At 41.7% G+C, this 18,510-nt stretch overlaps 2 protein-coding genes across 2 annotated transcripts; one reads left to right on the top strand and one right to left on the bottom strand.

The window, feature by feature from the left end:
• Positions 1 to 617: 617 nt before the first annotated feature.
• On the bottom strand, positions 618 to 10,924 carry LOC127005197 (splicing factor 45-like). The gene is made up of 10 exons (XM_050873891.1): positions 10,758 to 10,924; positions 9,149 to 9,282; positions 8,812 to 8,931; positions 5,509 to 5,635; positions 5,027 to 5,108; positions 4,475 to 4,554; positions 3,805 to 3,944; positions 3,031 to 3,264; positions 2,235 to 2,409; positions 618 to 1,568 (listed from the first exon to the last, which is right to left on the bottom strand). The coding sequence occupies exons 2-10, from the start codon at positions 9,260 to 9,262 to the stop codon at positions 1,462 to 1,464; spliced, it is 1,179 nt and encodes a 392-aa protein (XP_050729848.1). The 5' UTR covers positions 9,263 to 9,282; positions 10,758 to 10,924; the 3' UTR covers positions 618 to 1,461.
• Positions 10,925 to 11,171: 247 nt separating this feature from the next.
• On the top strand, positions 11,172 to 18,126 carry LOC127005198 (transcription initiation factor TFIID subunit 8-like). Its single transcript, XM_050873892.1, has 6 exons — positions 11,172 to 11,444; positions 13,063 to 13,184; positions 14,149 to 14,303; positions 14,888 to 15,045; positions 15,358 to 15,488; positions 17,560 to 18,126. Exons 1-6 carry the CDS (start codon positions 11,288 to 11,290, stop codon positions 17,653 to 17,655), a joined length of 819 nt encoding a protein of 272 aa, XP_050729849.1. The 5' UTR covers positions 11,172 to 11,287; the 3' UTR covers positions 17,656 to 18,126.
• Positions 18,127 to 18,510: the final 384 nt, after the last annotated feature.

The following is an 18,510-nucleotide window of genomic DNA, read 5'->3' as shown; positions in this document are numbered from 1 at the left end:
ATATATATATATATATATATATATATATATATATATATATATATATATATATATATATATATATATATATATATATATATATATATATATATATATATATATATATATATATATATATATATATATATATATATATATATATATATATATATATATATATATATATATATATATATATATATATATATATATATATATATATATATATATATATATATATATATATATATATATATATATATATATATATATATATATATATATATATATATATATATATAATATAAATGTTTATTGGTATATATATACACACAGGCTTCTTTTGTGGTGTTTTGGGCCAGAACATCAACCCTCAACAGGCACACCACCACCAACCTGGGAACTTAGATGTCACGCTTTCCTTTGGCCAATATAACAATAATCAAAAGCCTTTGCAGGTTGATATTCTGGCACTAAATCACAATTATTCTATTTTTATTCATTTTACAGTATCTTATCAAAAGTATTAATGAGGATGTTCCATGTGATGTCACACCCACTCCTGCCATTCTTCAGTTATCTTTAAATCAATACAATGCCACAAAAAGAGGGTAAATTATCTATAGTTCACAAATGTGTATTCATGTAACCTATTTTTCTTATAGAAATGCATATGCTCACAAGTTTTCAACATTCATTTTTATTTAATATTCTGCTCTAGAATTTCATCTTCATTTCAGTAACAGTAGCACATCCTGACATCCTCTTTCACCATAAAGAACATGGATCTTTCAGGTATTGTCATAAGATGACTTATGAAGGAAAGTTTGCACACCCAAGACATCAGAAGCAGAGAGTTAGAGAGAAGCAGACAGATAAGACACAGAAATTCCATGAATTAGATATTTCATACATTTAGTTTGATATGGAATATAAAGAATTAGATGAGAAAAGGGAGAAAAGATAAAGATACGTCAAGAATTTATGTCAAACAAGGGTTGGAGAATTTAAAGAAGGGAAGACAACCTTTATTACCTATGTTCACTTTCCACACATTGCCTGTCACCACTTCCCTAAAGCTTATCTTGCTGTTTGAAGCCAACACAAAATTCAGAAAACTATTGCAGCACCAAGAGATCTCTTCCTTTAACTTCTTAAGTCTTTTCAAGTTTATGATCAAACCCCTCTTGACATAATACACTGACAGATAAAAGAAAGATGGAAGACAAGGAACAAAGAATAACAATAGAGGGGAAAGTTGTAAGAGTTCAGAATTACAACACAACTGTACTGAATTGAGATGAGATGCGACCTCTCCATCCAAAATTCACCTCTCTCCTGGCCACTCCTTCTGTTTGCTTTTGCATGAGCAGTGATTAAAGGGCTTCAATGTTTATTGCCCTTATTTTTTCTTTAATGTATAAAAAAATAATAATAATAGCAGCTGTGATATAGTTGGTAGCAGTTGCAGTAACAGACGATTTAGTCGCACTTCTCATTCAGACGATATGCCTTAAAGTTTTCGTGATCATAAAATCCAGCTTTGACTTGCCGTCCGCCAAAGAATCGGCCGTTGAGGTCAATGATGGCTGTGGGGTAGAAAAAGGTTGTTGGAGCTATAATCACCTGCTGACCTGCCTACTCCACTGATGCCCTATGGAAAACCTCTGTATTATGCTATGGGTAAATACATGAATCCACTGACACCCTCTCCCTCAATCCTGCCCTCATATACTCTCTTCACAAAGTCATACTAATTAATTCTCACCACTTGTCCAAACCATCCCAGAGCACCACACTACACCAATTCAGCAACTCCACAATCCACACCCTTTGCTGTTACACCCACACCAAACTTCTCATACATGCTTTCATTGCTTTCTCCATCCTATCCTGACACACCACATGCACCTCTTGTATAGCTCATTTCCACTGTGAATATTCGTGATTGCTGTGATACATTCCACGTCTCAACTCTGATGCATATGACAGATGGGAGGACAATACTATTCCATATACCCTTTATTACTACCATACTCACACTCTTTCCGTTCATAACTCTCTCCAAGGCACCTACTACCTGTTTGCCCTTCACTGCTCTCTCCCTCCTGGTTAACCTCCATGCTGAGTAAACAACAAGGTAAATACACACATTCCTACCTGGAGCCTCAGTCCCTTCCTGCATCATCCATGGCTGACCCCTTTGCCTGCCACCCAACACCCTCCAAACCAAACACAAAAGACTTCACACTTACCCTTGATGGCTGACTCAACTCGCTGGAACTCTACAAAGATGCGCACGGCCTCCTCAGGGACGGCCTTGGGGATCTCAAAGATGACCACCTGCACCACTGCTCCATACTTGCCATTGCACTCCTCGCGCACTTCTGGCTCCAGCTCGTCATCCACCTCGCCCGGCCCCACCATATTCTGCAGCACAAATGAAGTGCAGTTGCATGATTGTGCACTCTGGATATCAATACCACTCCTGGATACACTTTGGAGACATGTCAAGATCAAAGGATAATTATGTAGAAGCAGCTATAAAAAAAATCAGGCAACTTTCAACACTGTAAGGTATGAATAAGCATCTATAATAAAGTTGCGTAATTGTACACCATGGATATCTACACCACCTCTGCATGCATTTTTAGGCCATCAACATCTTCAGATATGTACAAGTAATTACAACAAACTTGTTTTCCAGCTAAAGGCGAGATGCAGGAAAAGAAGTCAATAGCAGCGCTTCTAATCAGTGGCGACAAGAATAGCTGATTGCCATTTTTTACTATGTGAGCAAACATCTGTTGCTTCATGGCTGGTTAAACAATAATGACTAAGTATCCTCAGCCCAATACCATTGATTTTCACCTAGTGAATCAAACTCAGAACCACTCAATCCTGCTCCATCATAAATTAATTTATCTCCGGCTCTAATGCACACAGGCTGAAGAACACTGCTGAGGAACACCACCAACCCAAACTCTAACCAGACGTCATGCCAGTCTGTCAGCAGCAACAACAATGCTGATGATAGTAACCATCACCTACCCTGAGTAGAGCTACTTTGGAGGGGTTACGCAAGATGTGTGCCATCTTAGCCTCTGGTTTCTCTGATTGTGGTGCAGGGCGGGGAGGTGGGGCAATGGGGGGCGGCATCATCGGGGCAGCCGGGGGCAGTGGCTCATCAGACTCGTGGACAATTCTGCCGCCACGCTTGCTGGTCTTCTCCACCTCTAGGGCCCTAACAATACCCTGCTCACTTTTGCCCAGGCCCTGACCTTCCTGTGGTGGTGAGGGGGAAGGGAAGGAGAGAGGAGTTACACTTGGGGATAACTAAGAGGCAAGAGAAAGGATTAAGGGGGAGGAGGATCAGACACGGGGACAGGTGTGGGATGAGACATGGAGGGCTGACCTGGACAAGTTCTGGGCAAAGGGTTGTTACTGAACTCAAAATATGTGAGATAATGGGGGACTTGCTAATCTTGGTAGGGGGCAACACTGTGTTCGGTCCCTCAGTGCGAAGGGGATAGAAATTAAATACCTTTTATTTGCTTCTTTTAAAGGGCCATAAGGCAAAGTACAACAAACAATTACAATAATTTTATATGAAAATATAGCAGAGAAGGAAGCATTGGTCACCTTACTTTATTTCTTGCAAATGGAATAGATGCAAATTGGATAGATGCATAGATTAGTGGAAAAGAGTGGACAAAGAGGTGGTCCAATCCAGAGACTTACATGGGTTTAAAGCTAAGTTTGGAACCTTATGAACATAGCTTACTTCCTGTAAATTATGCATAGTATACACAAGCACACACTTACCTTGAAGCCATACTTGGCCATGATCTTGGCAGCCACAGTGCTCCCCATGCCACTAAAGTTAGCCCCCTTGCCTCCACCTCCACTGCCAGGCCCCTCGTCTGCCCCGAGAGAGGGAGGTGGGGCTATGGCTGCCCCAGCTCCTGAAAAGGCAATGTAGTGAAGTAATAATATTTATGTCAGGTAAACATCCCTCTACAGAAGTAATGGATTAAGAAAGGAACTGTAAGTTTTGCTCAACTATGAACTGTTTCTTTAGTTTTCAGCAAAATATCTACTTCACTAATCTTTGCATTAGATTTTCTACTTTCCCATCTAACTGCTGTTTTACACAACATTTCCACACCTCAGTGCCTCCAAGACCTTAACTCATAACTTCTTTTTCCTACATCTTCCTTCACCACTTCTCTCCTGCATACAAAATACTGTAATTGAAATTCTGCCTCTCCATTATTACTGTTCTCTGTCAGAGCCAGCAACATTATCATTCTGCTCTTTGCCACATTCACCCTTGATTTCTTTTTTTCATCCCTTACCCCATTTTATCTATATTTTTGCAGCAACTCACAAAGCTTATGAGCTGACAGCAACATCAAACCCATCACTACAACAACTGACTCCCCCTTCTCTCACTTCAACTTGCTTCCCTCCATACACCCCTCCCCTTGCTCACCTCGCCTGGGCCGGTCCTCATCCTCCTCTTCCTCCTCTGGCTCCCTCAGACGGGCAAATCCAGACCCTTCTTCTACAGTCCTGTCAAAATGGACCATCATGTTGACAACTCAGTGGGAGAAATTTGAATATCAAAAAGCTAATACAAAATCAAAATCAAATTCCTCAACAAAGGCATGTAAAACACCAAAGTTACACAACAGGATCAACCTAATGACAAATTACATTTACATAATAATATTCATCATGCATAATGAATAGCTTCACTAAAACTGGCAAACTAATACAAATATATCAAATTAGGTGAAGTAATACTTCATCTAGGACCAGGCATCAAAGATAATACTTCATAAAAAACAAAATAATAATAATAATAATAATCATAAACATAATAATAATAATAATAATAATTCTAAACCACATGAAGCATTCAACAGTAAGTCAAGCAATTAAAAATCTTGAACCATAATAGAGCCCAAACAGAAATCCTTCAAAATGGCAGAAACTAATAGTAAAGTCCAACAACCCTTGCTGCTCTGCTTCACACACTCACCTGTCTCTCCTCTTCTTGTCTCTCTCCTCTCTCTCCTTTATTCGAGTCTCTTCTTCCTCCCTGTCTCTCCTCTCCCTCATGTCTGTGGGAGGAAGTGTTTTAAACATTTTCTAAAAAATTTCCCTCAACTAAAGCCTAAAAAATAAATAACATGTGAAATTTACATCAAAAGCCTTTAGATAATGAAAATCCAAACAACCATGATAATCATTTCATGTAACAAAATACAGTGGGTGTGCTATAACAAACATAATTTGTTCTGTAATGTCACTCCTAAAAATACGTATATGTTTGTTCTAGCATGCATTGAAATACATGAATTTATAGGAAATCCATTCTAGGCCAACACCCAAAACCAAAGTTGCCACCCAACATGGTAGTTTTTTTTACAAATAAGAAGAGGAGCCAGATGGTAGGGCTACATACGGTGGCGGTAGAGTTGCCATGATCCTTACACTACAAGACAAGGAAGCTGTGCCCACCTTTCACCACCTTCTCGTAGTCGTTGGGCCACAGTGGGTCGTACTCATTGACGAAGCGCCACTCAGGGTCGCTGGAGGCCACGTAGGGGGACCCGCCGCCACCACCACTGCCAGACCTCCCAAACTCCTGTGTGTGTGTGTGTGTGCATACAAGATAGCATTAATCATCATTATCTTTTTTTTACATATGGCCCATAGCACATGTAGGCTTTCTCGAAGGGGCTTGGTGGTCAACCTTAGTTCATTAGTGGTGCAGGCAAGTATTGATTTATTGTGGTGCTGTTCTTGTTTGGCTCATGCTGTCTTCAAGAGCTCCTCTTGATGGAGTTTTGCTGAAGCTCAGGTTGATAGGTGGTCATCAGAACAGCATGAGGGTTGCCTTCAGCCACTAGGCAATGGCTGAAAAATGTCAGCTTGTAACAGCAGTCTTGACTGCCAACCTCCAGATCACCCCATCCACACACACTGTGTGTGTGTGTGTGTGTGTGTGTGTGTGTGTGTGTGTGTGTGTGTATTTATCTAGTTGTATTTACCTAGTTGTAGTTTTACAGGGCCTGGGCTTCTGCTCGTGTGGTCCCGTCTCCATATCAGTATCTGTCCAGTTTTACCTTAAAGTTGTGCACACTCTTCGCCGATACTACATCCTCACTTAGTCTGTTCCAAACCTCTATGTTTCTTTGCGGGAAGCTATATTTCTTTATGTCTCTCAAGCATCTTCCTTTTTTCAATTTTTTTCTGTGTCCTCATGTGTTGCTGGTGTTTCTTCCTTCTCGTAGTAGTAACTCCTCATTGTCCACTTCTTCCATTTTATTCCATAACTTATAAATTTGTATTAGGTCTCCCCTTTCTCTTCTTTGTTCCAATGTTGGCAGGACTATTTCCTTTAACCTTTCTTCATATGACAATCCCTCCAGTTCTGGAACCATTTTCATTACCATCCTTTGTATTCTTCATTTCTATTTTTCTTTATGTATATTTCCTCACATTCATCTATTTCCATTAGTTCAGTTGTTCTGTACAATATTTCCTCAGTTACCTTCTGTGATTTTAATCTTAATTTAACTGGCCTTGTCTTACCTTCTATGTAAGGGCCCATCCTAACAATCTCTTCCACCTCCTCCTCAAGGTTTTGTATTTCTTCGTCATTCAAGTTCTTCAGTAAGTCCTTCACTGACTTAAGTTCTTCCTTATCCCTTCTTGGTTTATACGTTATGTTTTTCTCTTTCATTCCGAATATTATAACACTCTTTTTCTTATCCGCTACATCTCTCACTAAATCTTCATTCTTTTTTATGACCTTGACCACCTCTTTTTCTACATTTTCCTTCTCCTCTTTTACTTGCTTTTCAATTATTTCCTGGAAGTCTACATTAGCCTTTTCATGCTCTACATTCTAGGTCTTTATTTCACCCAGTACTTCCTCCCTTACTCTTTTTTCTTCCTTGCCCATTATCTCTTTCAGGTCTTCATTTTTCTTTCTTACAACTCCTAGTCCTTCCTTCATCATTTTTTTCATATTTCAGCAACTTTTCTCTCAACCCCTCATTTTCCTGAACTAGTTTTTTTCCCTTCTCGACTTCGCACTCTTGCCCGTAAGTCACTGTGCATTTTCTTACCTTCCATATCTTCATCCTCCATGATCTTGACTCTTCCGATCCACGTATTCCGTTTCTTTTCCACCAGCAACACTCCTCTGTACATAGCCGATTCATTATTACTAAAACCAGAGAAACTGGGCTCGCTAAATTCATAACAATCTTCACTGTCCTCATATCCTCCCACTGCTCCCTCTCGCATTTTCAGTCTTGCTCCATTCCCTCTTCCTCTTCTTTTAAGTGTATGCCACCCCTCTTTCTCCTCACTCATCCTACACTAGCTTTTTAAGTTCTTTAAATGGGAGCATCCCCTGACCCTGACCTTGACCCTAACCCTGTGTGTGTGTGTGTGTGTGTGTGTGTGTGTGTGTGTGTGTGTGTGTGTGTGTGTGTGTGTGTGCGCGTGTGTAAGCATTCGTGTGGCTCGAGCCACAAGCTTTGTGGGCGTTCCTTTGGTGTTCTCCACTTGGAGTTGTCTCCTACAGAAACAACCCAGTGAGCAGGGTAGACTTATGGGTAGTGTGCCACATGCCCGTAGAGCCAGAGTTAGTGTTCACAGACTATGCAGGTAATAGGCCACAATTCAGTCTCATGGAGTAATCGTTGAGTGGACACAAAGTCATTCCAGCAATATCCCATGACATGACATTTATTACCAAAGGCTTCAGTTAGCCTCTACAAGGCAATGTTATGCTATGTAATTCTTAATCTCCTGGATCTTGCAATATTCAGTAGAGAACTTGTGGTGTTTCTGATACCAGAGCCATGAGGGTCAATGCATAATTCATAACCAGGTCTCTCAGTGCCAGTAGTAGCATCAAAATTGCCCAAAACAATGAGTGTGTCAAGAGGGGGAATCAAGTTTGGCATAAAACACCTTCTCAGTTTCACACTTATCAGTTAGAGCATACACTGCAACATGAGACATGAAGCATAGGGCACACTTCAGCCTCACTTGCATGGCTGCAATTGGCTGGAAAGGCCAATAGCTACCCCCTTACGACAGGCACCATTGCTCATGCCGGACCAGTAGGTGTTTCCCCACTACTGATCTCACCACTGCCTGGCTTCCTCATCTCAGAGTCCCACTTTAATTAGAGGTAAGGCAGTTGGTGATCCTCAAAAGCTCAGGTTAATCCAGGAGCCTACAAGGGTCCAAGGTTAACCCCAATCCCGGTTCTGAGGGCAGGTGCCACATCTGCACTATCCAAGCCACCAACAAATCAAAAAAGAAGAGCAGGGGTCCTGTAGGCTTTGCCCTGCACCCACCACAAGCAGTAGGTTCACCAGATGTGGATGCATCAAGGGAGCCCACCTGGTCAAGGTCACTGTGAACCTTGACCTTAAACTTTACTTTTAATTTTGTTTTTAGCTGGGTTACGGTTTAACAGGAAAGGGTTGCAAGTACTGTCCAAACCTATCCAGATCTGGGATTGAACTTGCTGTTAATTATGGGCATGGACACAAAACCTAACTTCCTTATGGCCAAGTTTATCACATAGGAACTATTTTACCTAGGCATTTAAATGTATTCTTCAATCAAACATATAGCTTTGGGTAAGGGGTTATGGAGGTCTAACTTTTACACGAGGTCACCATTTATACACATGTGCACAGATGGTAGACACTGAGACACACGGTACCAGTGTCCTTAGCACACCTCTAAGCCCCTCAAGACTCACTAGACACATAATCCCTGTCACCTCACCTTCTGACCCTGGAAGAAGAGGGATTGGGAGGCAGCATCTTCCTCCTCTCGTCGCGACTTGAGGTCAATGACAGGAGGGAGTTTGGCCACCACCACCCGCCTTGTCTGGTCCCTCTTGGGCTGTATCAGAGAAACAAAGCATGAAAAAAATGCTGATGGTAGGAAGGAGAAGGAAGAGGATGACAAGGACAGAGAAACATATGGTTATAAATACCAAATCAAACAGACAAAATAACAATTAAATAGATAATATAGAGAAACAGACAAGATAAAGATGAGTAACACAAGAAATTAGAGCCAGGACAGACAAAAGCAGATAAGGAGATGAGCTACTAACCGTAGTAATGGTGGCCTTCTTGAACGCCAATTGGTTGTGCATGAGCTTGATGCCCGACGCCCAGCCTGACGCACCCGAGGCCTTGTCTGTGTCTATGTCATCGTACAGCGACATGACTGACCCCCTCGCACACCCTGCAAAGGTATAACATGTTATAAGGTTGATTGAAAAAAGAGAGAGAGAGAGAGAGAGAGAGAGAGAGAGAGAGAGAGAGAGAGTCATGAATACAAGCTCAAGAAGACTAGATGTGGTGATAATGTCAAGAATTTTAGTCTTCCATAAATAAGTATTGGTTAATCTAGCTAACCACTGCTTCTAATATAATGAAAAAATAGCATGCGGAGTGCAAAGGATACTTTATTTGCTTCACATTAGTGAAAGTTTCAGAGCGCGCTTGTCATTAGTAAACCTACAGTACGTCATTGAAATCAACAGAGTTGAGTTGAAATTCTAAGTCCAGTGTTGTGGTTTCAAGAGGGCTAAGCAAAGTAAGCCTCTTAAAACCTTGATATGATGCCGTAGCATGCAGTTCTTGTCTTAGAAATGTCTACAATATGTAATTATCACTATGATTCTCATGAGATGTTACACATCTGGTCACCATTAGCTCATTCTCTATGATCTGACTATTAATAACAACCATACGCATCGGTTTAATATATTTAAATTAACTATACCCTGCCATCATGTATCAATCCATCGGCCTGTGTGCACTCTCAACCTGCCACCCAAGCAATCAGTCTCACCTGTGATGGCAGCCTGTGTGGATTGTGACCTGGGGATTTTTAGACTTTGACAAGAAATATTCTGGTAATCCAAAGGATTTATTCCATATCTGCGTGCGCTATAAACTTATTTCGGAAACTAAGAACTGTGAGGTGTGTGAATGACCAGCTATGCTAGACTTAAATAGGAAACTATGGCGCAGTCAGAAACGGAACAGCCGGTCAAAAAAAAAGAAGTGTAACTGGAGCCAGAGTTTGTTCAAGAACATGGTAAATCTGCAGGGCTGGATGAGAGCTGTCATAAATTGGTTTTATTTTGAACCCCAATGTACTCAGTAGCAATGATCTAGCATCATTTAGCCAATAAATTTTTTTACTCCCAGTGTGGTACTACTGGGGCTTTTTATATCATCACTGGTATATGTATGTTTATAATATAATATAAATAATAATAATAATAATAATAATAATAATAATAATAATAATAACTAATATTAGTATAAATTAACCATTGTTAGTATGCAAGGTCATGCCTTATGTCAGAAGATCCCTCCAAGGTGTGAATGTGACTGAAGGAGGATGCGCGAAATGGGATGAGTTTTGAAACCGCCGTGCGTGGACCTCCCTCCTTTTTTTTTGGAGACCTTGGTTGTGCGGCCCCAGAGCCGCCAGCCCCTCCCATCCCAGCCTTCTTCTTCTTTATTGATTCCCTTTCAGCTTTGGAGCGCTGCTTGGGTCTCTCCAACTCTCCACCGCCGCCCCCAGGCCGCTCGAGCCTTCCAGAACCCCCGCGAGGTTAGGTCCCCACGGCCACGGGCGGCACCAGTAGCACAGCTCCCTCGTGGCTCCGCGCCTCCACACACACACACACACACAGTGCTTACCGGCGCCTTAGGTGAGCCGCATACAGTTCGTCTTGCCGGGCTGGTGACGCTCACAGGTAATACTCAAGGCACCGTGACTCCCAAAGAGACTATAGTCCCCCTGGTGACTCCCCTGCGCTGCCGCTGTGTTGACGTGAGGGGTCAGGAGTGTAACAGTAACTGAGCCGCACACATGACAACGCAGAGAGCATACCATTTGTTTAATTCTCGATAACTGTGAGGTTTGTAATTTTAATGCTGATTTTCATATAAAGACCGTCTATTGATCACTCAAATTCGCGATATTTTTTTTCCAAAATTTTAAATATCATGAAAAATTATATGATGTTTGTTAAACTATATTCGAGTATATGGTATTATTCCTTCCGTAAGTAAGTATTATGTATGGCAATATGAAGTATAAACAATTATATGCCTCACCCCTCGCCCAAACATTGACTCCCTCCTCCCTGCCCTGCCTCGCCTCCCTCTGCCTCGCCGCCGCCTGGGCCCGACGTGTGGCTCCCCCGCAGCCCCACCACTCCCTCACCATGGCTGCCGTGCCCGTCGGGACCGTGGAGACGACAGGCACCGTTGATCCTCGCAGGAAAACTCTAGCGGCAGCGGTGGCGGGCATGCTGCAGGAGGCGGGGTTCATGGCTTTTGAGAAGGCGGCGCTGGGCACCCTGACGGAGATACTGCAGAGCTGTGAGTGCCGACACTGGCGACAATTTTTTTGGTAAAGATTCTTATTAGGTCCGTGCCATTATCTAATTTATGAAACATCAGTATCTCTTCATATATCTTTTCTACAAACCTTCAACAGTCATGGAAACGCTTTGAAAATCCAATTCAAGGCCTTTTTTTTTACTCTTGAAAATAGGGGATAATGTTTATGAAAGCGCGTCGCCTCCTCTGGCGGCGGCCGCGACAACGCTGCAGCCGCCGCAGCCGTAAAATAGCTCGCAGAGTGTTTAGGGTCGGGGAGCATATTTAAACTACTCCAACCGAACTTTACGACCTACTGACGGGGGGGCTGTGCCCCCCTCGACCCCCCCCTTCTAACCCTTCTGGACCCCCCCCCACATGTATATGTGAATTATTTCAGCGAGGAGGTATTTCTCGCAACACCGGCTGCACCGTCACCAGAGGAGGCGACGCACTTTCGTAAACATTATCCCCTATTTTTAAGAGTAAAAAAAAGTCCTTGAATTGGATTTTCAAAGCGTTTCCATGACTGTTGAAGGTTTGTAGAAAAGATATATGAAGAGATACTGATGTTTCATAAAGTAGATTATGAGATACTGGCACGGACCTAAAACGAATCTTAACCCAATGGTTTTCTTAGGGGGGTGATTTATCTTGTTTTACACCTGTCACACTGGAGATTGACACATCTGTCATCTTACCATACTAGTCATCTTCTTGAGAGCCCTGCCAAAATGCTTAACCCATACAGTACCAGCCAATTTACATATTTTTGGCTTTTTGGCTTTAAAATTTTTCACGTGATGGAAAAAGTGGAAAAAATAAGAAAAAACATATGTCATAGACCTACTTTTCACAGAACTCCATGAAGTGTTACCACGGTGTGACTGGAAACCGCCCCTGTACATGATTGATGGTTTATGGAGGATTTGACAAGTGATGGAGGCCAGGTAGCCCATTTTTGTTGCACACAGGTGTAGAATACTCCAGAGAGCATCATTTCATGGGGTATAAGTGTGGGATATAATCCACAAGCATCATGACAAGATAAAACTAGAATGGGGAGTGTTTACTGTGAGAGATAGATACCACGCAATAATATGTTATCACTGTTCAAGATACGGCCATCTTGAGGCTAATTGTACTGCCAAGAGCAATGGGGAGGACCCACGATGCTACGATGTGCGGGAGATCTTAAATCACTGAAAAGAAATGCATAAACTGTATGAGGTACAAGAAGCCTAAAATTAATCACTCAGCGAATGACCTGTGTGTTTTTCAGACTGAAATTGAGAGAATTCGTAACATAACCGATCATGCCCCTCCACTGAACTGAACCCCACACATGCCAAACTTGTTCAACAACTACCCATATATACTGAACTGGCCCAAAAAGTTCATTAGAGCTGAAATTCATTATATTGAGGTCAGAGAAAAGCGAGGATATACGGTACTGTAATATATGATAATTTCTAGATCATGAAAATTTTTATTAGGTAACAAACGATGTATTATTGCATCGAATCAATCTTATATTGACCCTCTGCCCTCAGTTCTTTGTGAAATCAGCTCATCTTACCACCAAATGAGTTTCCTTAACCCCATCACTTTCCCCCAGTGCTGAGTGAGATTGGCCGCAGCAGCCGGGCATACTGTGAGCAGGCCTACCGCACAGAGCCAGTGGGTGCAGACGTGGTGATGTCGCTGGTTGACATGGGCATCAGCATGGAGGGTTTGCAGGTGAGTGGCAGGCATCATCATCATCATTTCATTGACGCCTGCTCCTAGGAGCTCCCACCAGCGGATGGCCACGGCAGAAGAGTTTCCAACTTTCTCTATCCAGACACTCCCTCCTTGCCTGCTCAAAGTTTCTCAAAGATCTTTCCCCCCTCTCCCTAACGTACTCCTGCACCCTATCTCTCCATTTCACTGGAGGTCGTCCTCTAGCATTCCCTCCCTCTATCTCACTCACATACACCCTCCTGGTCATCTTACTCTCTTCCATTCGCTCCATGTGGCCAAACCACTTTAAAGTCTATCGCTTCACTTCTTCCACCACTCCACACTTCCCTTCACCCCCGTGACACATTCCAAAATGCTTGTACACACTTTCATTACTCATTCCATCCATTCTACTCACATCACAAGCACTCCTCAAATAACTCATTTCCACTGCCTGCACTCTAGATCTCTTGACTTTCATTCCAGGCCCACGTTTCACTTGCGTATGTGAGGGTTGGGACAGATATATGGTAAAGGATAGATTGAATGGTTAGGGGATGAGCAATAATAGATAATTACAGTGTGTGAGCGAGGGAGTGTACATGCAGTTGGTGAGCAGGGGTTTAGCTTTGCAGTTTTTCATATTTATGAGTACTAATGGGTTAGGTGTGCAATGGTTGACCATACACTAGTTGGTGACCGTATACTGGTGATGGGGTTGGGATGAAACTACGCAAGAAACCCCTTGGAAGAACAGCAAGGTCAGGGACGTTTAGGTAATGGAAACAGCATCGTACATCAGAGCAAAAAAAAAAATGATAACCAAAGTGATGAAAAGTATGTGTTTTTGCTCTATGCGGGTATTTAATAAAGTCAAAGATGTTCAGGTACAGTACTGAGTTTAGCAAAATTAGCAGTGGAAGTGAAAATAAATATGAGATGGAGGTAAGGGACAACACTGATGCATATTGGCACCATGCAGGCCTTCAGGGTTCGGCCCAACAGGGTGGTCATCACAGCACCATCACAGCAAGTGGACCTAAAGCAACACAATGTCTTACAAGTTGGGGACAAGAAGCCACACCCTTACCATATCCCTGACCACCTGCCAGACTTCCCTGACACCCACACCTACTGGTATGTTATTTCTATGATGCTGTATCTTTTCCCTCAGTGTACCACTTTCTCTCTTTCCTAGAACTCCTTGCTTATGTGTTCCTTTGAATGGACCAGTTTGAATGCACCACTTCATCAACTACCAAATAATTAGTCTCATGCAAGGTTGACCCCACCATGTATTTTGTTGACCAATGTGTCATATTTGGTGGGGTGGAAGATGACCAACTAATTAGGAGTGTTCAGAAAAAAGAGAGCTTGTGTGCCCTTACTGCCCTGTGTGGTGCAAGGGGTTAAGGATAAATTAGATAACTATATGGATAAGGAAGCAGGACAATACAAACATGACAAATCCTGTATGCTACAACTAGGTATATTAACACACACACACACACACACACACACACACACACACACACACACACACACACACACACACACACACACACACACACACACACACACACCACCCACCCACACACCCACACACACACACACACACACACACTTGTATTAGAATAAATGACAGATACTTTGTATCAGACTAGAAGACAGCTATTGTGAAAGGGTAGATAGACAAATATGTCAATGTTTCATTTTTCCAGCTTCTCCCACACGTACAAGCAGCCGGTGACAGAGTATGAGGCAATCAGGGAGAAGGCCGCAGCACAGAAGAGGGATATCGAGAGAGCACTGACTAAGTTTGCTGCCAAGACCAGGGACACACAGAACCTCTTCTTCACTGATGACAAAGAGTTCCTGTGTAAGTGGTTGTTGCTTTTGTCATTGTTGTAACTAAAACTGGAACTCTATTCTGTTATTTTTTTCTCAACTATATTGTTGCAGGGAGCAGCATTTTTCAAGCTTTTTTCCTCATGTCTGTCTTGCTTAAGTCTCTCGTGTACCATGAAAAATACTATTTTTTTATTATTATTTGGCAGATACTACGAAAAATTGCTCTCTCTCTCTCTCTCTCTCTCTCTCTCTCTCAAAAAAAAAAATAATAATACTCCTAAGTTCACATCCATTCCTCTCTTCCATCTCCACTTTGCCTTAACTATCATTCTTCCCACAGTGGTGGCAGTGGCACCTAACTCCAAGGCCTACCTGGATGCCCTCATGCCACGGGACCAGGTGTTTGAGGAGGAGGAGGAACGGGCCAGAAAGAAGAAGAGGAGGCCAGTGCCGGAGGAGAGTGAGGCCCAGGTGAGACAGGCAGGAAGTTCTCTCATCTCCATCCTTGCCACTTCCCTCACTCCATTCCTTGCCTTCCTCTGCCTATGTTTCCCTCCCTTCCTCCCCACTTTTCTGTATCCCCCTCACTACTGCGAGCGTAGCTCTTTTCCCATATGTCACAACTAGGTAAATACAACTAGGTAAAGACACACACACACTCGGATTCAGATTCAGGGGAGGATGAGCTTGTGTAACTAATCTGATCAGCTTCTATTCAAGAGTAATTGATATAATACAGGAAAGGAACGGTTGGGCGGATTGCGTGTATATGGACTTAAAGAAAGCGTTTGATAAAGTGCCCCACAAGCAATTAATATGGAAATTCAATCATGTTGGAGGGCTGGGAGGTTCAATGTTGGATTGGATTATAGACTTTTTAACGAAGAGAGAAATGAGAACAGTAATCAGGAACAATAAATCATGCTGGATGGAAGTGACTAGTGGAGTCCCCCAAGGATCGGTGTTGGCTCTGATTATGTTTGCAATATATATAAATGACATGACAGAAGGGATGACAAGCTATATGAATATGTTTGCTGATGATGCTAAAATAATGAGGAGGGTGGCTAATGAGGAAGACTGTGTAGCCCTAAGCCAGGATCTCAACAGAATAAGTGAATGGTCACACAAATGGGAAATGACATTCAATACAAAGAAGTGTAGTGTGATGGAGTTTGGTAAGAGTAGTAGATGAATATCGGGGAACTGCTTTCTGAGTAATGAAAGAATCATGAAAAAAACAGAGGAAAAGATCTGGGAGTTATCATAACAGACAAGTTATCCTTTGGAAAGCATATAAATCGGATAACTGGGGAAACATACAATCTTCTTAGAAACATAAAAGCAGCATTTACATATCTAGATGAAGAAATGGAGAAGAAACTAATAACATCGATGATATGTCCAAGACTGGAATATGCAGCATTAGTGTGGTCACCTAATTTGAAGAAAGAAATTAGAAAGTTGGAAAGAATACAGAGAGCAGTGACCAAACTACCAGAAACTGAAAGAACATACTTACAAAGAAAGACTGGAGAAATTGGGACTAACAGCACTGGAAAGAAGAGAGGGAACCTAATAGCATTATACAGGATACAAGAGGGATTGGAGAAATTGGACAGGGAAGACTTAGTGGTACGTGATATGAGTGAGACAAGAGGGAATAGTAAAAAATTGAAGAAAAGCATCTGTAGGAGAGACATCAAAAAGTACAGTTTTCCATACAGAAGCATAACAACATGGAACAGACTTGATGAGGAGACTGTGTGTGCAAAAGCGCTTCATGAATTTAAAGCCAAACTGGATAATAAGCGTTATGGAGACGGGACAGCACGAGCCTAGTACGCCTCTTTTCCTGTATTTCACAACTAAGTAAATACACACACACACACACACACACACACACACACACTAATTTACAAGTTGTGGAATAAAATGGAAGAAGTAGATAATGAGGAGTTGCTACTAAGAGAAGTAAGAAACACCAGCAACACACGAGGACACAGTAAAAAATTAAGAAAAGGAAGATGCTTGAGAGACATAAAAAATATAGCTTCCCGCAAAGAAATATAGAGGTTTGGAACAGACTAAGTGAGGATGTAGTATTGGCGAAGAGTGTGCACAACTTTAAGGAAAAACTGGACAGATACAGATATGGAGACAGGACCACACGAGCGTAAGCCCAGGTCCTGTAAAATTACAACTAGGCAAATAAACACACACACCACACCACACCACACCACACACACACACACACACACACACACACACACACACACACACACACACACACACACACACACACACACTCCTTAGTATTCATCCACTTAAGTTGCTCTTATATACTGTTGACAAACTCATCATCTTTCTATTATGGCCAAACCATTTTCATGTCTTTTTTATCAGTTGGTCTATCATGACATCTTCACTACCTAGTAAGTACTTTCAAAACATAGGTGCAAGAGATGAAAAAGTGGCAGTTATTATTGTCATTTTATATTTAATAACCTATCAGCCCCTGATCTCATTCCCTCTTCCACAGGAAAAGGACAAACTAAATGAGTCACAGGAAGGGGAGCTGGACAACCCTTACCTCCGCCCTGTTAAGATGCCTCGCAAGGGCAAGACCAAAAAGTGAGGGACAAGGGTGGAAGACTAGACAGAACAGCCACCTTAATAAAACTTTTTCCCTATAATAGGAGAGAAGGCAAGTGCCCCCTTAATTCAAGAATGTAAATCAATGGAAGTGAAAATAAATCAGCCATTCAGTGATGGAACAGAAAACCTATCGAGCAGTGACTCACTTCTATGGAGTTCAGGAAAACATACACAAGAAAAGAAGGTAGGGTTGAATAGTTTGTCCATCCGGTAACTAGCAGACACAGACAAAGGCACAAAAAAACAAAAATAGAAGAAAAGGAAAGATATTGTCAAAAAGGTCTTAGGACAAAAACCTTGAATATGCAGAGGAGTAACAGCCAGTACATCTCATCCCCGACTCTTGTAGTCTTCAAGGTCAGGCAAAGTTTATGAAATTAAACATCCTGGCATATAATGAATAGGAGATTGGAAAACCCTGGATTCCCTACCTCAATGAAGTGAAAATTGTGGTCCATGTGATTCTTAACAAACTATTATTTAATAACTTGACAAATTGTCAATTACAGTTTTGTACTGCAATGTTGTAATGCAGGAAACAAGATTAGGAGCTCTCCTAAAATTATAATGTAGGGAGGGCCAGAAGAGACAAAGCATTAAAAAGGCATTTCTGTAACCATAAGAACATTCAGAAGTGACCGTGTTTTTTTTTTTTTTTTTTTTTACATATATTTGTTTTCATTGCTGCCAGAGCAGTACAAAATAATCTACATATTGCATATTTCTTATGACTGGTTAAGAATTTCATATTTATATATAACAATGTCATAGAATGTGAATATAAAATTTCAACAGTACATGATATAGTTTCAAAATTATTATTACTGAGGGGGAA

Source organism: Eriocheir sinensis, chromosome 29 (assembly GCF_024679095.1).
Source record: "Eriocheir sinensis breed Jianghai 21 chromosome 29, ASM2467909v1, whole genome shotgun sequence".
Taxonomy (NCBI): domain Eukaryota; kingdom Metazoa; phylum Arthropoda; class Malacostraca; order Decapoda; family Varunidae; genus Eriocheir; species Eriocheir sinensis.
Note: the sequence above shows the minus strand (reverse complement) of the source record. Positions and strands in the feature narration are given on the sequence as shown.